This window comes from Tauraco erythrolophus, chromosome 5, assembly GCF_009769465.1.
Source record: "Tauraco erythrolophus isolate bTauEry1 chromosome 5, bTauEry1.pri, whole genome shotgun sequence".
Taxonomy (NCBI): Eukaryota; Metazoa; Chordata; class Aves; order Musophagiformes; family Musophagidae; genus Tauraco; species Tauraco erythrolophus.
Genome location: NC_141469.1, coordinates 72,507,305 through 72,531,800, shown reverse-complemented (window position 1 = coordinate 72,531,800; position 24,496 = coordinate 72,507,305). Strand labels below are relative to the sequence as shown.

The window sequence follows — 24,496 nt, the reverse complement described above, 5'->3', positions numbered from 1 at the left end:
AGCTGAGACGGCGTGTGAGCAAGCCTTCTCAGAGCTTACTTCCATAGCACAAGTTTTTAATTGTTGCGGATTACGTTTGAATCGAGTGCTGTGAGCGAGGAGGACAGAATGTTCTCTCGCAGTCCAGCACTATTGTGCAGATTTCTTACCAAATGTTTCTAATTCAAGCCCAGAACTCGCTATCCTGCCCTCAAGGAAAATCTGGAAATATGTTGCTCTCCGTGAAGAGCGGCTGGCCCTGTCAGCAGCTTGGAGCTGAACAGGCGGTTCAGTAAATCGATACGATGCACGTGATTGCTGCCTACGTCGCCTGATTACTGGCGTTTTAAAAAAAGTTCTGTAGATGAGATTTCAAGCAGACTTTGCAGTAACAGGCACTTAGGAAACAATCAGTGGACATTTTTGTGCAAACTTCGAAGCTTAAAAAAAAAAAAGAATAAAAGCAGAAGTTTAAAACGCAATTTGAGTTCTTAGTGTTGAGAACTCGAGCAGTGCAGCACTGAGACCCTGCGGGTGAAGCTGATCTACAGTTTTGACACGGACTTAATTGATACTTTTCATGGAAAAAAAACAAACAGAGTAATGCAAAAACATCCAAAGAATATAGCAACAGGGAAGCTGGATTTAGATTTATTTTTTTCAACACTATGGACTTAGATACATCAGTGTATTTGTGTGGAACGCTCTTCAGCATAAGAAATCAAATGGTGATGAAACACACTGTGTTTTTCTTTCTATATGTAGAAAAGAATAGTTGCATTTTTTTACTGATTTTATAGCATCAATATTTTTAAAATGTATTTTTTTCATTGTTTATTATGACATTTATTGTAAAGAAAATACAAAGTTGGCTTGCTAGCTGAGAGATGTGTCATCTCACTAGCTGAAAAGGCATGGTAGCACTTTATTTGGGCCATTCTTTTTGATCTACGTAGGAAGAATTCCTCCTAATGTATTCAAACAGGATATTTTCAAACAGTTATTTATAAGATGAGTAAAATATGGTGTTACTGAGCTAGTGAATGTTTTAGAGTTTTATATTGCTTTATTCACTTCATTATTATGAGAGGTTTTTCTAGGGTCTTTCAAGTGGGATTTAATACTAGGACCTCAGGTGTTGTAATTAGTTTAGGCTTTTTAATCCCTCCAGACCTACTTTGGTGTACAGCAGCTAAGATTTGGCCTCCTTTGTTTGTCAGATGGGTGCATGTAAAAGCAGTGTTAGCAGCATATATCAGCTGTGTGGCTGCCGAGGGGGAAACAGGAGACGCCCGCGGCATTTTGCTGGCTGCCCCTCAGGTGGGGTGTGTGTGGGCACCCCTCCGTTGGCCCTGCAGCCCCCAGGAACCCTGTGGCAAATACACAACGTAATGATAAAAAAAGTCAGGTGTTGTCAGCAAGAGGGCTTGGAGCTCACCAATAATAGACCAGTTTGATACAATTAATCGTTCTTCCTTGTCGTGTGATACAGGTTTATTGGTATCTACAGCCCCTTTACGTGGCAGGTTGGCAGAGGGGTTGCATTGCCAAAGGCATGCGTGCCTGCAGAGTTCTGCTGAGCAACACCTGGCAGATGGCTGACAGCTTTGTTGAAAGATTAGCTGGTTGTGGGATTTTGAGAGGGAGTGCAGCACTTCTGAAGGACTGCAAGCTCAATACCAGCGTACTTCACTTCTGCGCCAATGTAGAAAAGGCATACCTAAAAGAAATGCATTGAGAGTCTGACCAAGAAATAGAAAGTGTTTTCACCCTTTCTTTGTACTGGTACGACAATGGTGGTTAAATATGCCCAAATATTTTTTTTCGTGAAAGGTTGTCTTTGTGGGAAGTGGGGAAAAAAATAGTACATGGAAAGAATGCGGAGATGATTAGAAAACTGAGTTTTCTCTGAGCAAGGGAGATCTGTTCAAGACAGAAGATTAATAAGGGTAACTGTTCTGCCAAGTCAATGGCAAAGAAAATGTTTACATTTACATTCTTTACTGAGATTTTATTCTTCAATTAGCAGAAAGGGGAAAGGGTGACAACATTAATCCTGATAGCAGATACTTCAAACCTGAACCATTAAGTCCAGGAATTTAGCAGCCTTCAAAAAAGGCTCAACACTTTGATAGCTATCTTGGATAAATGAATAACAAAAGGTATTATGTAGTCTGTTAAACAGGAATTGATTGATTGTGCACTGTCAGAAAAAGCGGCAGCTTACTCTTAGCGAGTTCCTGTATATTTGTGCAATCCAGCAATTCCAGTGCTTCCAGCTGAAGCGCCTGGCACCTGGCCAGCGTGAGAGAGAAGGCAGTTGGACTACAGCTCTGGTCCACTTCGTGATCTGATGTAGATAAAATCCGTAATTCTACATACCTAAATATGTACCTTAATTAATTGCTGCGTTACTTTCTGGAGTGTTAGCCATTTTGTGTCCAGATGAGATTTTTTCTTCTAAATACTTACAGTCAGCCAGGGAAACAAGTTACCCATAGAGTCAGGCATTCCAGGAGCGAGGGTTAAAACCAGCTTATTTTCTATAGCAGCCATGTCTTCTATCAAGTCTCAAATTTTATTTTTCCTTTTAGGACTTTTTTCCGTCTCCTTTTTAACACTTTCTCCTTTCGAATGTGAGTTCTGGTTTTGGGCGGTATTTTGAAATCAACAAAACAGAAAGTACACATACCTCGGTCTCTGCTAGCTTGTGTAAAGTGCTTTGCTGTCTTTTGGGATTTGATCAGAGGCTCTTTGAGCCATTGCAGTTTCCTGAATGTCGCATGCTATCTGGTATATAAATCCACCTTGGGAAAAAGTCACATGCATCGTGCATGATTAATAATGGCTTTGTTAGCTGGTGTGGTAGGAGCTTAATTTGGTTACTGCTAAATACGCTACTAATTTCTTCAAAGTTTATTCCATCTATATATATAAAACCCATGGAGGTGTGATTTAACAGTTTTCAAGAGCAAATTCTGTTTGGAGGTGGGAGTGTATTCCAAAACTTGAAAGCGAGAGATATATGGAAGAATCACGTGCATCACTTACCTTTGACTAGCAAGAATGAGGTTATCAAGTTTGTTCCTTTTGTGTTATTAGCCTTTGTTTTGCAACAAGAGATCTTGTGAGTACCTTCCTGAAATCACGAGAGATTCAGGGAAGTGTGCGACACCAAAGCGTTGCAGTTTAGCTGAAGGGTTTGCCCTTCGTTTCACCTTCCTTCTTACCAGATTTCTTGAGCCAAAGTATTTCAGGTATTGGGAACTGCCAAGGTTGAATGCAGCTTAGAAAAAACTTTTGTTCCAGAAATTAACTGTGAGAAGTGCAGGCTGCATAAGCTTTTCAGTCCATGGCAAAACAGCCTACATACTCTTGAGACTTGCACACCTCATCGAAGTAGCCTCTGCCAGCCAGGCTTGTATGTGCTTCACTTATCGCAACACCTGCGAGAGGCTTTTATGCAAAAACCTCCAGCCATCCCTTTCAGAGCAATGCATCAGTTTGCCTGCAGCACAAACCCAAAGCCAGAGGCGTGCCATTTATATTCATGTGCTAAGGAAGAAGGGAAGAGGAGGAGAGCATCGTTTGATGGAGTGTACCTGTCATTACCGAATTGTGGATGGATGATCTTGCACTGTCCGAACTGTACGTGAGGGGGAATATTAAACAGCATGGAGAGTCTGTAAGGGAATACTCATGCAGTCCATTGTGAGCTATGAAAATGTTAACCTTGTTCAGCAAAAGGAAATACTGATAGTTTGGAAAGCCACTTCTCCTCATGGAAGAGGAGTAGGCACAGTAGGCACAGGAAATGAGTCCATAGCTCTGCGACTGGTCTGGGAGCTTTCTATAAGGTTTTTGTTTTGTTACTTGACTCTAGAACTATTTGCTAGATTTATAAATTCAAAGCCTGGCTCTTAAACTGTCTAATCCTGTGGTGCTAAGTAGGAGCATGCAAATCAGCTTAGTAAACTATCTGAACACAAAACGTTACACTCCTCATGGCATCTGGAGGGAATGATCACAAGATTGAGGCGATTGCTTTCAGTGGGCTCCACTACGCCAATCAGCAATGCTAAGTTGGATTTCCCTTTCTCTCCCACTCCATCATCTCCCTGTACAACATTGCTTTTACTTCCAGCTGGTTAGATCAGTCCAGAGGACTGAAGAGTTCCTGACTTTTCTACCATGCTGTTAAGCAGCAGGATTGCATGTGAAAGAGAAAAGGGAGAAACTCAGACCACATTACAGTCATTGTTAGTTTACAGTCTAGGCACCCTGCGGAATGGGTAGTAATGTGAGACACCTTTTCCTTGCAGACTAGAAGAACCTATGCTTACTCATAGTCTTCGAAATTCCAGTAGCAGGCAGCAGGGTCGTACAGAGTGCTGGAGGCTATGGGAGGACAATTAATATGCTATTGATTTACAGCATTTGTACAGTCTGAAACTGAAAACAAATCCTGCTGTAATTCGTTTGCCTCCTTTGTACTGCCATGTGCTGATAATTTTCTCTTGTCCAGCATAACCTTTTCCTCAGAGGTGCTGGCTGGTGATAGCCTTGTTTGCTGTCAGTTTTTGGTAATTACTGGTCAACTTTTGGGTACGGTTTTCTGTTGCACCTAGGAGATTATTCATGTTTGTGTAGAGTACCCACTGTGGCCAGGCAACGCTTTGCAGAAAAGTTGCCTGGAGTCTGTCGTACATGTAAAACAAAAACGATGAAACCAGCCTTTGTCTTACTGTTCCCAGAGCCCATCCCTGCTCTTTCCTCATGGCAGCGAGACGGCTTAGACTCAGATGAGGCTCGCCTTTCCCCGCAGGCCGGTCGCTTAATTCGCCAACTTCTGGATGAGGACAGCGATCCTATGCTGTCCCCTCGCTTCTATGCCTATGGACAGAGCCAACAGTACCTGGATGACACAGAAGTGCCTCCTTCCCCTCCCAATTCTCATTCCTTCATGAGGTGGGTTGTGGTTTGCCTGTGCTGACATTTGCACCTAGCTGTAAAAGATTTGCACAGTTGCATCAAGCAACATCTCTTTGGATCACATATGCCGGCATAGCTATGCTGTGTTGGGTTTCTATTCCTGCTGACGGGGAAACTGGTATTTTTAGAAAATTCTTGATAACTATTTGTTTCTGGGTTCATGAGTTAATATCTAGGGAGTTTCTGTTGCTGAAAGAGGCTGTTACGGCATCTTTTGCTATCTGTCATTACAGAGTAGCAAGATAGCTTTCTCACTTCTGTGGGATTTGCCTTTATTTACACAAAGTTTAAGTGGCCTTCTCTGCATGAAGATGTACTGTGACTGTTTGGATAAGCTCTTCCTGCAATCTTTGCTCTTGGTAGGAGGCGGAGTTCATCTTTGGGATCTTATGAAGATGACAGAGAGGACCTTACCCCTGCACAGCTCACCCGGAGGATTCAGGGACTGAAGAAAAAGATCAGGAGATTTGAGGAAAAATTCGAAGAGGAGAGGAAATACAGGGTGAGTCTCTAGGAGTTAAGCATTTGTATGAAGAGGTATGCATTAGCAACAAGGGGAAGGGACATCAAGGAGGTCTGTCAAACATACAGAGGGCTTGAAAACTTTTATAAGGAAAAAGAAGAAAAGAAAAAAGCTACTTCCCCAAAAAAATGCAATGTGCATCCATACCAAGCAAATTACCTTTCCAGGTATTATGTGCTATCAGTGCAGCACAAGCGATAGCCTCATAAACTCATAGGATTTTGATCACTGCTTAAGACTGTGTGCCAAAAGCACACACTGGTGTGTAGGAATAGCTATGTTAAACTTCTGTTTGTTTGTTTATCCAAGTTCAGCTTATAAAAAGCGCAAGAGTGCATCTCATTTGCATGATGGTAATCCAAGGACACCAGTGCATTGCAGAGGAGGGAGAGCAGCAGCCTTTACTCCTGAGCAAGGAACCACAGTCAAGTGCTGCTGAGCAGTAGCAGTGTAATGTACTCTAATTATTCCTGACATGTCCTTCCGATGCACAGAAAGCTTTTTAAGGAACTAAAGCTTTGCATGTGTGCATCTTTGTTAGTGATCTAAACCAGAAACGACTGTACTGAAAGGATCTTGCCTGCAGTAGAAAAGGCTGGAAGAAATGCTCAGACCTTGCTGTACCATAGCATTTGGGTTATTTCAGTGTCTTTGAGTGTAAGGCAGCCTTTGATGTGGGTACATGGATCCTAATACGTCTCAAACTGTTCACACTAGGCTTCCTCTGTTTTGAAGGTGCCCTCTTGTTAGGAAACAATAGGCACAAGGATTCCAATGTGCATCTGGCCCTCTGAGCTGCTCCTACAACTTAATGTTTGCCATCAAAAGTTTTGTGTTTTCTAAAAAGAAAATCAATCTCATGATGCCCCCAAGAGACAGTGTTGTGATAGGCAGGAGCAATTAAAGCAAGGTCTGAAATGAACTAGTCAGAGGTATGCAGGTGCCAGTCAGAAGCCAGTGTCTAATGCTGGGTCCAAATTCTGTTGTACCTCTTTTTGTGACGCACACTTGTTTCAGTGGGTCTCTCCTGTTGGTTTAACACAGATTCAGCATGACTGTTTTTTCCTCCCAGCCCTCCCACAGCGACAAAGCAGCCAACCCTGAAGTGCTCAAATGGACAAATGATTTGGCCAAATTCCGAAAGCAACTTAAAGGTGAGCAGCCACCACTGGTGCACCTTCGGGGGGCAGCTGGACTCTGCCTTATTGAAATTTGCTGTTAGGCAGTGATCCTGTCACTGTCACATTTAAAAAAAAAAAAAAAAAAAAAAAATTGTTCATCTTCCACCAAACGTCCCTGTTTAGAGTCAAAACTGAAGATATCGGAGGAAGACCTTGGCCCTGTTGTGCGTCAGCGGAGCAACACGCTCCCCAAGAGCTTCGGCTCTCAGCTCGAAAAGGATGATGACAAGAAGCAAGACCTGTCAGATAAATCTGCCAAGCCTGCCGTGGAAGCAACCCTTGATTCTATCCAGAAGAAGCTTCAAGAAAAACGAACAGAGACAAACCGACCTGAAGATATCAAGGTACAATGTAGACAAATCAGATTTAGGCCTTTAAGTACCAGCAGGTAACTTGTGGCTGCACAGTCGCTTGTGAAAGCCCTGTGATCTTCTGCATTTTGTCATAAAGTCTACAACCTTTACTCCTGGCTCACTTGCTTTAATTTCTTTCCCTCTGCCTTTAGTATCTGTTTTTTTTTCAAGAGCTCGGTTTCTATTGAATGTCATTATGTTTTCTTTTCCTGATCTTTGTATATTCCAAGTAATGCTTCTGAATTATTGCAGTATTTCCTGTGCTGAATTTGGCTGTTGGGTCATCTGTTCTCTTCTAGTTCACTCCAAAGCTCTTCTCTGGCGTTTTATCGCTGCTCTAAAGAGTTTCACATTGAGCTCTGTTAGCTGCTGTAATCTCTGAGGGTTATCAGCAGCGAGGTCTTTGTGTCTGCTGTTGCTTGTTCCTGAGGTTTGGGCAGCCTTGTAAGTGAAGTCCTTGAGTCTGCTGACATGTAAATTGTGCAGTGCTTTGTAAGAGAGAGGCAGACACTCGTTATCTTTGTTTACTACATCTGCAGACGAAGGTACACACAGTGTGTGTTTGGCTGTTTTCCGACGTAGCAAGAATCCACAGCCTGGCTGTTGGAAGAGGGCCTGTGATTATATTTGTTGCTGTGATAGGGAGAGTAGGCTAGGTGTCAGGCAAGTTCAGTGGGGTAACTCTGGTAAACTTACTTGGGGAACTATTCTCCAACTGCCTGCCCTTTTTTTGGCTTGATCCCCTCAGCCTGTCTGCCAGAGCTTTTCACTCCGTAGCAGAATTGGCAGGAGGAGACAATCTGACTGCACTTCAGTTCTTGGTAAAGTGTGTTTGTGGCAGTCAAAGCAAAGATGCTTTGCAAGAGGTACTGGAGCTTGTCTCAGATTTGGAGAAAAAGAAGGAACATGTGTTTTGTTGTAGAATTTACACTTCAGATCTTAACTGAAGAAGGGCCACCATCATTAAAAGTTGCATGCCATTGTTTTTTCAAAGCACACTGATAATCCATAAAACCCCCTTACGTACATAAAATACCTTCATATGCAAAGTTTATATAGGTTTAAGCTGCCTTGTGCATAGGATGCCACTCACATTAACAGTCTCTTTGGCAATATAGCTGGCAAAAGAGGACTGGAAGGCAGAGGTGAGTCTTCAAAATATTAATTATCAAATGACATGACTTAGATTAGGCCACAAATCAGTATTGTTTGAGTTCAGGAATCTGACTTTTTTGTTCTTCCTCCTTTCTCTCTGTACTGCTTTTCACAGGACATGACAAGAGATCAGATAGCAGCTGAAAAAGTGGCTCTTCAAAAAGCTTTGCTGTATTACGAAAGCATTCACGGCAGACCGGTATGTACAGGAGCATTTTTTTCAAAGTATATCTTTATATATCTTTGCCTGTGGTAAATGGTCCCCCTAATGCTACTTTGACATCACAGTCACTAGAACTTCAACCCCCTCGTGCATGCTCTAATCCACCTCCCTGATCCTTCACTACCACTGCTACTGAGGAGTCTCTTCTCAGCAAGGTGATGTCTGCATGCAGCGCTGGGCTTGGCAGATAGCTGTACGACCAAACCCACAGGCTCAATGAGGCTGAACGTGCATTATTTTGACATCATGCTCACCAGGATTCACAGACATCCAGTTTGTGGCCCAGCAGGCTCACCAGCTTTGCCAGGGATACAGTCTGCATGGGAATAGTTGTGTGTGGTCCCCCATCCAGCCAGGAGTTTTGCAATTTGCTAGTATTAATGGCTGACTGGGAAGACAGGTGTGCATACGTTGCTCCTTCTTAGAGGAGCTACAGCGTGTTCGTCCTGACACCTTGCTGTTTGCAGGGAGGCACCTGCAGCTAGCTATATGAACAATCCTCTTGTGCCAAAGGATTTATGAAACAGTTTTGTCTCCTGAGCATCACAGCATAAGTTGAGAGGGGATTTCGTTCTTTCCCCTGAGAAACAGATGTTTTTCCCATGTGCCAGTGGAAACAAAGGGCATGAGATTTCTTGCACATTCATCTTAACAAAGGAAAATTATTTGTGAAGACAGAAAATTAAGTAATTGTGTCCTGTTGATCTCTGCCGTGGCAGAAACACAGTGACTTCCAGGCCACCAAGTTGGCTTTGTATGAATCCCTCCTCCTCTTCCACTGGTGACATTATAATCTTTGCTACCAGCTGTATAGGTAAAGTAACTTAATTTCAGAGTGGTGCTAATCCCTTGAGCAGTGGCTTGGGAGCAGCAAATTACTCTTATAAGGAGTACTTGATTAGTGCAGCTGACAAATCTGTCATTCCACTGCTGCACGGGATTCCTGATCTCTTCCTTCCTTTTGCTCCTGAATTATTTCCTTCTTTGTCCATTGTTTTAAAAAAGTCTCACTCGTTTATTTAAATGCCTTCATGAAGTGCTAATATTGTAAGTCACATATGCCAGCAACTAAAAACAATGTAGTTGTATGAGAGGACATGCAGTTTTATTCTTGTGTAAAACAGCAAAAAAACAGCACAAAGAATTCCACTTAACCTTCCCTGTCTTCTCCATGAGATCAAATCTGCTGCTTCTGCTTTTACAATGATACAAATCAACAGGTAGCATCTCGTTGAAGTGAACTCACTTAAATCTGTTTAAAAAGAGAAGAAGCCCAGAGCCCAGCTTGTCAGCATGCCTTTTTTTTCCTCCCCTTTCTGATGCTTTATTTATACAACTGCTTTTTAATTTGTTTGTTTTTAAGCAGTCTATACATAGCAACAGTGAACTGCATGGCAAGGAAGACTGCAGCTGATCAGCTTTTGCTGTTCCCAGCTCCTGGCACTGCAGAGTGGAAAAGTACTGAGAGCTTAAGGAGAATGAGGATAGTTCAGCCAAATATTTTTTTTTCTTAAAGATTTTTAACTAAATAAGAAAAACAATGGAGCTCAGATTTATTGTGCAACTGGATCTTTCTGCACCAGTGATAGATGAACCTGCAAAGGTGGAACCAAGCTGTTTAAGTTAAGCCAAAAAATCCATCTTTGCAGAAATCCTCAAGCTGCTCTAACAATGCAAGCAATGGTCTGTTCCTCGACTGTGGCTCTTTTGCCGTGTCGAGTGTGCCCCAGAGTTGTGTCAAAGGCTCCGTTATTCCAACAGTCTTTTTACATTTTGATGTTCTCCCAAAATATACTCAGGTTTTGCTGGTATTACTTGTGTTTACCTAGTGAGACAGTTTGCCCATGTGCTAAATGTTTTCTTTCAGAATCTGCCTTCTGTTAGGCGTGCTGGTGTAAGTCTGCAGGGCTGCCTCAGGCCCCATACACTTAACTTCCAGCACTTAAATTAATTCTCTGTGTTCGTCCTCCATACTGATAGTCAGACACTGAAGCATGTCGTTTATTTTTTCCGTTCTTCAGCATACCTAAGGATTTTTTGTCCATTCCAAGGCTTGTGTTTATTTTTCTGTACAGAATAGTGCTATTTATCGACTTTGAAATGTCATTAATTGAAGGTTTGGCTCAGCATAAGCCTGAGCGCAGTCTTTTTATTTTCAAAGTAACAAAGACTGTCTGAGCCAACGGTAGTGCTGTGCCTGCCGTTCTGCTAACTGCTAACCTAGTAAAGCTAGGAATAATATTTTAGCCTCTCTATATATAGGCTACCCAGTATCACCAGTTGTATGCTTGACTGGTTGCAGAGAAACACCCAGAGATGGAGTCAACTTGCTAGCCAGTGCAGCTGAATACAGGCACATCAACACAAAACTCGATACAGAGAGGGCTGAGTGAATTGTCTGATGCTGCTCACACCCCTCTAATCCACGCGAGCTGCTTACTCAGCGAACAGCCAGCTTGAGGCTGTTGGGTATCGGAGCCTGGCTGTGCTTCGGAGGTGTGGAACACGCAGGCCCTAGAGCTCAGACTGCCCATCTGTATGCCCCTTGTCAGGCTTGGGGACGTTTGTACTGAACCCAGAAAGGAATAAAAAGGTCATCTTCCTTCTTCCTGCCTATTCATTTGCCCTCAGCACAGGAAATAGGCTTGATTATCAGGAGGAAGATGCTACCTCCAGATTCTTAGGGTTCATCGCTGCCAGTCCCACTCCTGGCAATGCTTAGAGCTCTTCTGCCCCTTGCAAACCAACACCCTCTTCTGCTCTGCAGGGAGGCTGTGAAAGTTTTAGAAAGCTTACTCCAGTGAGAGTCAACTACAGACAAAGTAAAAGACAGTTCATTTTAAAATTTCCTTCCCGTCTCAAGCTGTACTCCCTTTCCTCCCTTTTCTGTTGTAGAAAGGGAGATGGTACAAAGCTCGCTAGGGGTTACACTGTTATGTTGATATGTATATGGCAGCTGTTCAGATGCACTGGTGAATAGCAGCAGTAAAAAGCCTTGAGGAAGATAGGCATGACATCGGAATCAGTTAAAGCTTCCCCTCATAATCTAAAGTTAGACAAAAGATCTAATGGAAGGACAGTCATAGGATGTGGGTCAGACAGTGCTGAATACAAAGAAAGATGATGATCAGGTTGGTTATGCTGAGTAGTTTGTTTGTTTGTTTTCTAACCCTGCTGTAACAAAACATTGAAGAAATAAAACCCGACTTCCTCACAACTTGTACTTACTTGAGCAGACCTTTGCTTTCCCACACTAGCTACTGTCTGTTAGCTCTTCCCCTCTCCTGCACTGTCAGTACTAGTGAGATTTTTGGCTTAGCTTGGATCTGACAGAAAAACAGAAATGAACACTTGCAGTTTGCAACACTCTCAAACTGAGGAGAGAGCGTGACATGCAGCTAGGAGGAGTGGAGTTAGGGACAGAGCAATGAAAGGAAGGCTTGGGATGGGCATGACAGCACTGTTCTGTCTTCAGCCCTGGCACCTTCATCGCTTCTCAGCTTGGTGGTGACTTCTCCCTGGCAAGGTTGCTAGGAGAAGGGTAAAGTTAGGGGGTTAAAAAGATGAAGAACTGCTGGCTTGGACAGCAAATTAGGAGGAATAGCAAAGCCAGAAAGTCAGCTTTTGTGAAATCTGTAGTTTAACCTACCCTGGGAAAATCTCCTTTGTTTGCAGTCTCCAGTCATTGCAGCTTCTTTCTCTTTTAAAACATAAACACTGCCTCTGAGGTGCCAGCGGCAAGAATGAGAGTGGGAAACCTCATGTTGTGCCTTACAATGGTAGACGTGATTACAAGCACAGACTGCTGCCTCTGTGGGTCGTTTTGTGGACGTGTGATACCTAAGTTGGTCATTTAAACCACCTGTCTCGTACACCACATTACAAGACACCCCACAGCTCGGATGCTGCTTCATCTGGCACCTGGGACTGGAATTGCAATGACGTACACAAGCACGTGTGTTACCAGCTTCAGGGCTAATGCTGCTAGCCTGTCACCCTCATGAAGTTCCCTTCAAGCCCCCTCTGACTAACAGCAATCACAGGTACATGCATTGTAGGTGGCATATCTGCTGCAGGCTTCATGGATCTCGCTTCTTTTTCCTTTTCAGGTTACCAAAAATGAACGACAGGTGATGAAGCCATTGTATGACAGGTATCGCCTGGTCAAGCAGATCCTCTCCAGAGCCAACACCATCCCTATCATTGTGAGTAGAGCATTGTTTTGGGGTCTGTTTCTTTGATTTCAAGCTGAGGAAGCAGGAATCACCACACTTCTGCATTCAGCACAATCAGTAAGGCCAAGTCCCACCCTCCCATATCACTCAAAGACAAGGCAAATGAGTGACTCAGTGACACACCATATACTGAAGTTGGGCAGGACTGGTCAAGGGACCCTAGTGCCTACCCATGAGCCATGGGGCACATCTCGCTTTGTGTTGTTTCTCCTCTTCCCATTGGGCTGCTGCTGTTACTTCATCATCTTGTGTTTGGCTACAGCCTCACTTGCCTTTCCTTACCAATCCACTCTGAGCTGTAGGTCTTCCATGCTGCTTGGTTACACAGGATTGTACGTTGGAAACACAAACTTGTGTGGGTCCCCCAGGGGATACCAGTCGCCTTGGCTGAGAGGAAGGCCCAACAGTCTCCTAACGCTTCATTTGCATTAAAGAGATCCTGCAAGCGGCAGATATTCCCTCATCCGAGGTGGTGCTTTGGCAAGGAGGCACTGCCAACAGCAAGGAATCCAATGCACCCCCTGGGGAGCAAATGCACTATCTCTAACTTTAGAAGACTTGTGTTGGTCACTTTTTAAAAATTATTTGATCTAAAAAATACACACAGAATACTTCTAGCCTATCTATGGAAGGATAATTGGTTTACGATGGCTCCTGTTTGCTTTGTCATCTATGATCCTTCACCTTTTTTGCTGTTCCCAAACAGCGCTCGTGTCCTGGCCACTTTTCATAGACTGCCAGTGAAGTGAATGGACTGGCACAGCGTTACTCAGTGCAGTCACACTCAGAAGTGGGGCTTTTTTCTGCAAACAGTGGGAGATGGTCCTGCATTTAATACAAAACAAAAAGCTCTTCCTCCTTCAATACACAAAGTACTCCCCAAAACGTGTGCTGTGAAGACGGTGCTGGCAATCAGAAGGAAGAAACCATGTAGCTGTGCACGGGCAGTTTAATGGAAAGCTCTCAAGAGAGAGCTCAAGTCCTGTTTAGACACAAAACTGAAATTGCACGGTGGCTAGCAGAACAGAGCCAAGACTGGCTTTCCACAGCCCCTCCAGTGAGAACAGTCAGAGGCTCATGCAGAGGCTGGATGCATTTGAAAATCCATCTCCACATCAGTAGGCTCTTCAGTGGCAAATCGGGCTCCTGGAAAGCAAGGCTGAAGAGTCTAGCTGGGCTCACACTGCAGCTGTGGAGAGCTAACCAAATGTTGTGTGTGTGTCTGGGCCTCGGGCTGGGGATTATTTTCTTGCAGCCTTTACTTTGTAGTTCCTGCCCAGCTAGTATTCCAGCATCCAAGTTTTTTTTTCTTAAAAGCGTTTGGCAGTGATGTTCCTTGCTAAGCAGCATCCTGAGCTAGAACAGCCCAAGGTTCAGGGGGTTTGCCGGACATGCTTTTCTTCTTTAAGAAATAGATTTCTCCTGATGGCCCAACAGTGAGCTGAGAGTGAATGCATGGGTGAGAATGAGCTTGCGAGCAGGTGGTGGAGGAGAAAGGGGTTCATAATGTAACGTACTTGTTAACACCTGTCACAGGGTTCCCCCTCCAGCAAGCGGAGAAGCCCTTTGCTGCAGCCAATTATCGAGGGCGAAACAGCTTCCTTCTTCAAGGAGATAAAGGTGAAGACCTCCAGCTGCTAACTAATTGCTCAGTTTGCATCAGTTTTCCCCTTATGCCAATGAAAGAGAATGATTGATTGATTGATTGATTGATATTTTTTTCCCATCAGTGTTGATTTTTTTGCAGTGTCCTCCTGAAAAATCAGTAGCTGCTTTAAGCCTCACCAGTTCTGATCAAGTTCTTCCCTTGTTGTAGATAAGACTACAGTTATTTCCTTGGCTTTGCATTCTTTCCCATCTTTCTCGTTCCCCCTCCACCTGCACATAATATATTTTATTTTGCTTTTTTAAAAAAAAAAAATCACAATTACCTTTGTACGTTGCTTTTTTCTTGCTCTCCTCCTTTCTCTTTAATGACACTAACTTGTTTTGTGGTAGTTTCTCTCACTCCAAAGCTCTGTGGCTTGCGCACAGCACCGTGGCAGGAATGAGTTCTCACAAAACTAACGCTCGCACGTGGGGCCAACTGCGGCACTTACGGGATCCATACCTAGTCCCATTCACGTGCCTGTTTTATCCAGGGCTCTTTGTCACCACCTTGTGAATGGTATTTCTAACCAAGTCACATGAGGATGGAAGTCGGTTCTGCTATTTAACGCTTGGTCAGATTTGGATGGCAGAATTGTTGTGTTTCTTTCTCGTGCTGCTGTGGGGTAGTAATTTTTGGTGAAGACTGCTATGATATTGGGCCTTCTTCCCCCAAGAAGAAGGGAAGTGCAACAGTTGACCGGGACACGCGGTGTGGAGCTGGGCCCTGGCTGGCTTTCGTTACCCTTTCAATGTAACGGGGGGAGAAAAGTGCTTTGGCACACTTGGGTCACTTACCCGTTATCCAGAGTTTGGTTAATGGCGTAAATACCGCAGACCTAGACATCCAAGGTGATTACGTTATTAGGCAATTACAACAGATAGTATATTAATGGACTATTCAAGGCACATATTCTTTAAAACCAGATTGCAGGCTGAAGATGTTAATGTGCTGTTTGGAGGCTGCTTGATCATCACTGAGCTCTTGTTATTTTCTCGATAAGTGCTGGATCAAATCTGCAGTAGTGATCTGGTGGGGGGTGTTTTTGGTTTTGGTTGGTTTTTTTTCTTTCATTGTGTCCTCTATTTTTCACCTATGCTTACACCCAGAGTCAAAACTTACAGGTGTCAGTTACGGTGGTTTCTGATGACCAGTATGGCCAGTGCTGTGCCGGGGCAGCATCACACCAGCTCAGCGGTGTCCTGCAGGGGGCACAAACCTGGAAAGGTTTCTGACTGAAGATCAGGGTGACAGGCTTAAATCCATTGACACTCACGTTCCTATTAACACTTAAATGGGGCCCTGTGAAGCTGCTGTGGCAGTTTTGCACTGAACTAGCTCAGAGGTAAAGAGAGGAAATTGCCAAAAGGCCCCAAAACTGCCCCCCTGCATAGGTCCGTGATGGGCAGAGCACTACCTGTCTTGATGGGCCCCTGATGCTGTCGGGTTTTTTGATTCTGGGGGTTTTTGAAGCGTTTGGGAGAGTTGCTTAAAAGCTTGGAAGGTGATTTGAGGTGAAACCTTATCAAACGTTTGGGTACAATATCTTTAATATTGTCTGTGTTAAAAAAAATCATTGGGAAGCTTGCTTGCTGGGAGTGCTGCTGATGGGATACTCTGGAGATTTTATATTTGTAACTCTGGAAAATTTACATGCCTCACGATTGCCTAGAGATCCAAGCGGGTGCAAGCCAAATGGATCTATCGAGTCAATGAAGATCACTCTGGTTCGAGGTGTGAATGCCAGCACAGGCTTAAAATAAGATTCCCATGGGACACGTATTTAAAAACAAAGGCCTTAGATGGCAGTTTCCATTCGAGTTCGCTCTAAGAATCCTTTTAATTTGCTCCTTGGTTTTAAACAGCAAAATGCTTTAAGAGGTCTTGTGACAGCCAGATGTAGTGTTTTGGCACTGAGGTCTAAGCAAGTGAAATTTCTACACTTTCTTTTCCTCCCATGGGCTTCCATTGGCAGGAGGCTCGCTCCTGAGCTCCGGGCCAGAGCAATCCTTGCTGGCCCGGGCCGTGTGCTGGTGCCCTGCAGTGAGGCAAGTGAAACGGGCTCATGGGCACCTGCAGGGAAGGAGCTGCTGCCCGATTCACAGATTCAAGTTACACCTTGCATCTGTCCTCACACCACTTATGAAAATTGTCCCTTTCCTTTCTCTCCAGAAGGGGAATCCAGAAGCAACTTGCTGTCCTGGGAAAGGGCACGGGAGTTCCTCCTTTGGTGCCAGAGAGATTCCCCTAAAATAAAGCGCACCATTTTTATTGCTTACATCTGACTCGGCAAATCCTCCTTCCTGCCGCAGCGGCATCAGTGTTCTGCCTCAGTCCTAGTTGCCCTTACCCAGCAGGGCAGGACAGCATGCTTGGGGACTGGTAAATGGCAATGAGTGATGGTCTCTCTTCCCCAGCCCAGCCCAAATTTGTTTACAGGGTTCAGGAACAATATGCAACTGCTGGTTTATGCCTTGTGTTTTAACCTATACCATTTATGTCTGGAGAAACAGTCTTACCTCATCATATGCTAAATATTGCCTTAACTTTCACAAGTTCCCTGCAAATTTTCCTGAGATGTTTTTTAATGTCTGTGTATCTTCTATTATTATTATTACTACTCAAAACTTCTCTCCAACTAATCTTTTTTTTCATCCTCAAGCCTCCATTTTGGTTGTAATTCTCAGCCTGAGGCTTTGCATTCATTGCAATTTCATGGCCTAGAGCTTTAACGTAAAAAGAAAACTCTGGGCAAACTCCGATTTCATGTAAATGTATGCATTTATAAATCATTGACTTTGAGGATTTAATGGGACTATGCCAGGTCCTTATGTTACTTTCTCCCCTTTTGCTTCAAATGTGGGAGAGCAGTCTCTTAGGAATAATTGAGCTATTCACAAGGAATCTCATGAAAAAAAGTAAAGAAAATGGCTTATTTTGATCCCAGTGCAACAATATATTTTTACATATACTTGAAGACTTCAGTGATACTAGTCTTCAGTAGCTTTTAAAGATATGCATGGGCTTAGATCCTTCCTGGCTAGAGTTACATGGCTGTAAAATAAATATATATACACATACATACATATTTAAGAGACTTACTGTCCATGCTGATGTTTATTACCTTCCTCTAATGCTCATGCTTCCTTCCTTGTATTAAGGTTGAAAACTGCCTTCTAGAAACATCTTTGTAAGTAAGAGAAAAATGGGCCCTGTTCCCTAAAAATCCAAATGGTTTCTGGACAGCGTCGCAGGCAAACCCTACGTTTGAGAACGCTATGAATTAGCAAGTGCCAAGTGCAGCAGAGACTTCTAAGTCTTGTGCCTACAACTTTTGCAAAAAATTTGAACACAACCAATTCATCAGTGCATTTTGGGGAAATTGCACTTGGCAGAGTGTTTCTGCTCTGATTTTTAGTGTATTCCAGCTAGATGGTACAGAGCGGATGTTGGGAACACATTAGCAACAGCAGTGCTTTTACAGTCAGTCATACCTCACATCTGGGCCATGGAAAGACTGATCGGAGCTCATTGCTATCACTGCACAAGCATTTGAGGTCTTGCATTGAGCCATTAGAGAGATCTGTTGAGCTGCATCTATTGAGAGAATATTTTGTGTTCTAACCTGGCAATCTGCGTGCTGCTGCGTGTGTTTGTAGGGAAACGTGGAGGATGGTGGGTGTGCTTTACACAGTGTGCATAATGGCTGTAAGTGGCTTTTATTTACATCAGAATACATAAATTAAACAAAGCAACAGGTTGCTAAAAACCCCAGGTATTTTTTCACTCAATTTTGTTGCCTTGGCTCTCATTAACCAATCTGAGTTGGTGGTCACAATTTCTCTGACATGCTTTGGGTATAGGGTGTCTTACTGGTGGTCTTCTGGTGTCCTGTATTGCTTAGCAATTGAAGTGCTTGCTCTGCCTATCCACTTTTCATATCTGTTCCCCAGTGCATGTGGTGAAAGGAGGTACCTGTTTCTGAGAAGGGAAGCAGTAACCTGTTCTGTTATGGGGGTGCTCTATCCCTCTCTGTAGGAGGAAGAGGAGGGGTCCGAGGAGGACAGCAATGTGAAGCCAGATTTCACAATTACCATGAAAACAGATTTCAACGTGCGTAGCTTCTTGGATCAACTAGAAGATGACGCTGACGGCTTTGTTTCTCCAGTGGATGATAAGATGCCATCTAGGAGCAGTCAGGATATGGGGCTTTCAAATCTCCATGAAGCATCCATGTATGTTGGATTCACAGGCAACTTCAAAAAGTTATTTCTCGCTAAGATAGCATTTTGTTTGTCAGAAAAGTGTCTAGATTTTTATTTTCTTTTAAATTTAGGATCTGAATCAGAAGGTTTTGTGCTTTATTTTTCATTGCAGTAGACCCTCATATGAAAGGGTTTGAGAAGAAACTACCTTGTCCTGATACAGATGGTGCCAGTGCTTTATCATTAAAACAAACCTGTACCCTACAAGGTTTTTCAGGTTTTGGAGAGGTCAAGTTGAACTAGCTTTGCTAGTTTCAAGCACCTGGGTCTGATGCAAACACACGTAGGTCATAGCCTTAAGTTGTGACCATTGATTCTTGACCCTATAAAAGTCACCAAAACCAGACCCGTCTTCAGCAAGAAAGTTTCACAGAATTTAGTGGTGAATTGTTAAATGCACACTTAACCTCCTTAGAGGCTTCAGCTTAACTGTATGTTCATTTTACTGAACTGAATTCAGAGAGCTTTTTGTGGCAAGTAACATCAGGTTGCCAGAGCTGCTTGCAGGAGCAGCTCCATTGCTTGGCATACCTACAACCATACGTTTGTAGGTTTAGTGTATGTTTCCTGTTACAAATGTGTACATTTGTATAATCTTGTTTATATTTAAACCCAACAGCCCTGAACTCTTAGAGCAGCTCCAAGAAGTAAGGGAAGAGAAAAAGCAAATCAGAAAAAAATTGAGAGACTTTGAAGACAGTTTTTTCCGACAAAATGGAAGGTAATAATTTCTCAGCTGTCTGTCTCTCTGTCCTTCAGCTATTTTTAATCCGTTTGGCATCTACAAAGACCTCCAAATACGGAAAGTTAACCTGCATTCACTATTATATGTTTCTTCGTTATCATTATCAGTGTTTTACCCACATTCATTACAGTTGCGCATTAAAATGAATTACTTCCCTCCCACCTCCTCAAGAACTTCAGGGACCACAGCCTCTTCGAAAACTTTGTCTTAGGACAAGCAGTGGGTTAGCAAAAGTACAGATTGTGAAAATCCAGCTGCCTTTAGCACAGCTGACAGGAACGATGGAAGAGTTTCTCAATGATAGAATAATGGGATTTGTTCATAATGATCTATGTTGAGATTTCTGTCCTGTTCTTGCTTGTCTGTGAGGTATTCAGACACTAGTTTAACAAGTACTCCTGCTTTAGCGTAGCTGGGTTTATTGTTTTCAGAAAACATCCCTCCTTAATGAGCTGATTGAATGTTTTGGTGTATTTATACTCTTAAATTATCGTGTTAGTTTCTTGCGACCAGCCATTATCCTTAGAGGTTCTTGTAAAAGCACTGAAAACTTAAAAGTTTCATGTAAGCAAAGAGAAATCTGGTCAGATCTCATCTTCCTTTTCACAAGTGTGCCTGTTTGTGTAAGTGATGTGGTGCCAAGCCAGGAGCAGCTGTATTTTATTTGCCATGCTAGCAGCCTGACATTCAGATGGCTCCTAAAACACTTTTCAACTGTCATGTAGAGGCTGGCAATTCCAGAGAAGCAGGGCATACTTCAAGTAAGGTTTTGCATTTGGAACCATGGGATTGTGTTCAGCCTCAATATGCAAGCGTCCCACGCTTTGTTGGAGCAGTTTGTGTGCCCCTGTTGGGTTTTTTTTCCACTCAAAGGATGAACGTTTTGGTTTTGTTCCCTGATGGGGAGTGGCGGAGAGGAGCGGCTTTGTAGGTCTTGTTGGGGAATGGAGGGAGGCTTCTGAGGGAAGACAACCTGTTACAGAAATCCTCATGATCTGCTTTCACTCCCACTAGGAACGTGCAGAAAGAAGACCGCACTCCTATGGCTGAAGAGTACAATGAATACAAGCAGATTAAGGCCAAGCTGAGGCTGCTGGAGGTCCTGATCAGTAAAAGAGATATTAGCTCCAAGATGATGTAAAGGAGAAGATTGTTTTTGCCGGTAAACAAAGAGGAGAGAGCGCCAAATGGACAAATGCATGAAGTGGATGCAGCGGGAGCCTGGCTGGGGAGAGCTGAGGATCTCTCTGGGAACTGAAGGGCCATTCCCAGAGGCGGGAGGGGGAGGAGAGGTGGCTTTCCATCACACTCTACACTTGCTGTTGCTCACTCTTTCTCCAGGCCTGATGCCCAAAATGGAGTTTGCCAGTGTAGGAGACATGACGCTGCACTCAGTGACTTCACTGAAGGGATCCTTCTGTTTTGATTTGCTGACAGATCCTGTAATATTTAGAATATCAAAGGCAGCCATGCTATTCTTTTTTTCCAAGGATATCATAGCAAGAGGTAAAGTAGGATGAATAGTGATTAAATCATCAAATAGCTTCTACTTTAGTTTAACAGACAAGTGCCCTGACCTCATGTGAAGGCGCAGGTCAGATAGCACCAAGACTGTTCTCTTGTAGCTACAGTAAAGATTTGCTTAGACTTTTGACCTGACTGTTTGGAGTCCAGCATCTCCTATTGCTCCAGGTAAATGCTGTAAGTATCTTCTGGTCATCACCCAGAGCTGGTGTGAGTTACAGTTTTGCCTAAGCTTGAGTTGGGTTTTCCTTCCACTTTTTTGATGGCCAGTTCAACTGAAGTAGAAAGTACTTGCAGCTGTTTGAGATAGCAAAGAAAATGAGCCATGCGGCACAGTTCTTGCCAGCTTCTTCTGCTTGGAAGGTGATACTGTAACATTTTGACCATGTTTAGGCAACTGGGAGAAGAAGAGATTTTAAAAGCTTTAAGTCAGAATCCCTTGGGATTTTGGTAGCTGATTGGTTAAATGTCTGGTGTCAGATATCCAGAAGACCCGCCCCATTAGTACCTGTGCTTCATCATCTGATAAGATGTAAAGAGTCCAGGCTGAACAGTCCATGTGGGTGTTGTACATACTCGCTAGCCTAAATTTTGTTCTTTTATGTTCACCGCCAGTCAGACTGTGTGGGCTGCAGCAGTGACACTGCGATGGTGGCAACAGAGCGTGGTTTGTTTCTTCCCAGTGTGTTTTGGTGATACACCAGCACAGGGGATACTGCAGGGAACTGAAAGCCTAGAGCTGTGCTCTGTCTGTAGAAAGGACCTGTGTCCCACATGTAGGTTTTGGCAATGTTTTCAGATCGTTTATGACTTTCAGAAAAGAAAGTCCTCAGGCACCTGACTCAAGCAGGTGCTCGAGTCAGACAGATGCTGCCTGAAGGAGTGAAAGGCAGCGAGTTCAGGAATGCGCCAAGTAACTGAGGGCTCACAGTTCTGCAGACCTGGGCCACCTGGGCCAGCTCTCCCACTCCAGAGGCTTGTGTGCACCAACTTGCTCTGCCCTGAGCGAGGGCTCAACCCTGATGGTCCAGGGAGAGCTTTTCTGTAATGCTTTTTTTTTGCATTGATCCCCCAGGGAGCTGGTGTGCAGAACAGCTTCTTCCCCTTCCTTCTTTGTATGAGCAAGCTGGCTCACAGATGTATTTGGGTTGTGGTACTTAGACTTGCCCCCTTCCACTTGCTGTATGTGCTATATTATTTCTTGCCAAAACCGATGCTGAGGGTGTTTTGGTCTCTTGAGGACCCATAAACACTTCAAAAGGCAACCTTCTCCCAGTGGGTTTGCACGTGCCCGTCACTAGTCTGGATGGGTAAGACAGTGATGGGTCTTAGTTAGTGAAAGCGCTTAGGAGGGTGTCTCCCAAGTTATTAGTTTTTTGGGTTTTTTTTACTGATGGCAGGATTGCCCTTTCTGTATAAAATCAGCGAAGACTGAATTTCATATTTCCAAAGAGTCCAGAGGCCTTGCATGCTGATCGGGGGCTTGGCGTTTCGGGGATGCTGGGTTTCCGTCACTTGAGAGATGTGGGGTTCTGCCTCTGCAAAAGTGATCCTTTGAGTGTGTTAACTGGGCTGACAAACGGGCTCAAAAACTGCTTTTGAAGATGTTTGACTGGAAGAGAAGCCTGACCAGGGTAAATCCTGTCTGAACACAAGGAAGCCCGGGAAGGAAGAGCTGTGCCTTTGTCCTCCAGCCTGCTCTTAAAGGGCCCCTCCTCTCAGAGCCTATAGTCAGCTCCCCCTAGTTATTTTAGATACAGCAGCTGAGCCAAACTGGCTGCGGTGGCACTCGACTAGTAGAAGCGTGGGATGAGAAAGGATGTTGAGTTACAAAAAAGTCCTTAGCGCTGTCTCAGTTGGGTATTGTGCAGGCCCAGTTCAGCAAAGCAGACACATGGGTGGTGAGCATGTGCCTCCAGCAGGTCTGCATTTGGGATTTCGCTGAATTACGATGGAGTAAAGCTTGGGCACTGTGCTGAATCTGGGCCTGGACATCTTTATATGGACAAGAGAAGCAGTTTCTGCCCTTTCTTCGTAGTCGTACATTTTTCCAGTGGGCCAAGGCTTCCCAGGAGTATGTTTTCTCTGCTTATTTTTAAAAGCCTGTTTGCACTGTGTACTGATAAATTATCTGTTTTGCTGGGTTTTGCCCCTGACAAATCTCGATAAATGATATGTAGGGAACAGTCCATTTTATTTTTAAACTGATGAGATTGTAGCATTTTCTGATGATTAGTTATTGCTGTTTACATGGTATATTGCTAGAATTTCAGATAGTTTATATGAAATGTAAGTACAATTATGCACTTTAGAGAGTTTATATTTTTGAACTTTGAAAGCTACAAGTAACAAAACCTGTTAACTGAGATTGTACATTAAAAGAAAAAAAAACACACCTAGCCATCTCTCTTTTTAAACTGTTCTTTTCAAGTCTTTCCCCGTGGCAAAAAAACAACCAACCAAACCATCATCCGCCTAGTTGCAAAGGGAACTGCTAGGAAAGACCATTGTAGAGAAGAAGTGAGTTTTAAAATTCCAGTCCTGGAAAGACATGTACAAATGCTCAACTTTCTGTCCTGGGTCTGCAGCTGCCGTAACTCCCCCCTCCCAAGTCCACGCAGGAGGAGAGCTCCAAGACCTGAGCGCTGAAATGTTGTCTTTGTGTCTCCCACAGACGGTTTGCCTTCCCACTAACCACAAGTAGCCAGAAATGGGGTTTGCCCCACCACACTCCTCTAAGTAAATCCCAGCAACATCTGTGCGTTTTGTTTGACGATTTGTCTGTGCCAACATCAATGTCTATTGACGGGAGAACCTTAAATACGAGACTGTGTTTTTAAAAGGTGTGAAGCACTGTACAAAAATCTAGTCCGTGTGACATAAATAAGCTGTTAGTGTAAGACAACCTGTTTCCATGTCACTAGAACAAAGTGTCCGCTGTAGGATGGCAGTACGGTCTGTTGGGCTTCTCATCCACTGGGGCCATTTCAGACACGCACGTCTGTGTGTTACTACATTGTGGTGTAATAAATCAGTGAGGGTTATTTAAATGGTGACGATGGTTGATTGCAAGAGTTAAAGACAGAGGAACAACTTGTCATTCTTACAAGTTGCCTTTGGTTTTATTCTGTTTACTCCTGAGTAAAGGCAGTGAAATTAAAGCATCTTATCTTTTAATTATTCTGCTAAGACATCAGTTGTTACTCCTGCTATGTGCAAGTTTCAGATGGTAAGTGCTGCCAGATGCCATCCTGCCCGAGGTGCTTCCCAAGTCCTCTTTGGAGATGTTGGCAAATTGGTGATTCACTGGTGCTTTAAACCAGCTGCCGAGGCGAGAGCCAGGCTGCAGCCTGCAACTGTCCCCACAGTGCCCAGAGGCAAAGCTCGCCCCGGTCGGGATTGAAGCACTGGCCAGTCCAAGGGCTGCCATGTTGTTCTTGGCACCGGTGGCCCTAACTGGCCAAAAGCAGAGCTGCCAGAGCCAGGGCACCCAGCATGGGTTTTGTCAGGTGTGAGACCAGCTGGTGCTTGGTGTACATAGAGGGTGCAGAGCTGTACTTCAGCATGTTCGTTGTCCTACTTCAGCTTCACTATTTCTGTTTCCCATCTCTTGGGGGAAGGGATCCAAGGACTTCTGGCTGTTGGAGAGGGAATTTTGGTCTAAGCTCATTTC

At 43.9% G+C, this 24,496-nt stretch overlaps 1 protein-coding gene across 2 annotated transcripts in view; it reads left to right on the top strand.

Annotated features, from left to right (window-relative positions):
* The window catches only part of FAM13A (family with sequence similarity 13 member A), a 131,269-nt gene extending 110,829 nt beyond the window's left edge, over positions 1–20,440 (top strand). For both annotated transcript variants that reach the window (XM_086611526.1, XM_086611528.1), the window contains 10 exons: positions 4,734–4,947; positions 5,335–5,473; positions 6,567–6,648; positions 6,799–7,019; positions 8,299–8,382; positions 12,516–12,611; positions 14,178–14,261; positions 18,328–18,524; positions 19,174–19,275; positions 20,314–20,440. In XM_086611526.1, the coding sequence (XP_086467652.1) occupies positions 4,734–4,947; positions 5,335–5,473; positions 6,567–6,648; positions 6,799–7,019; positions 8,299–8,382; positions 12,516–12,611; positions 14,178–14,261; positions 18,328–18,524; positions 19,174–19,275; positions 20,314–20,440 (1,346 nt within the window). The remainder of the gene's footprint in view (positions 1–4,733; positions 4,948–5,334; positions 5,474–6,566; positions 6,649–6,798; positions 7,020–8,298; positions 8,383–12,515; positions 12,612–14,177; positions 14,262–18,327; positions 18,525–19,173; positions 19,276–20,313) is intronic.
* Positions 20,441–24,496: the final 4,056 nt, after the last annotated feature.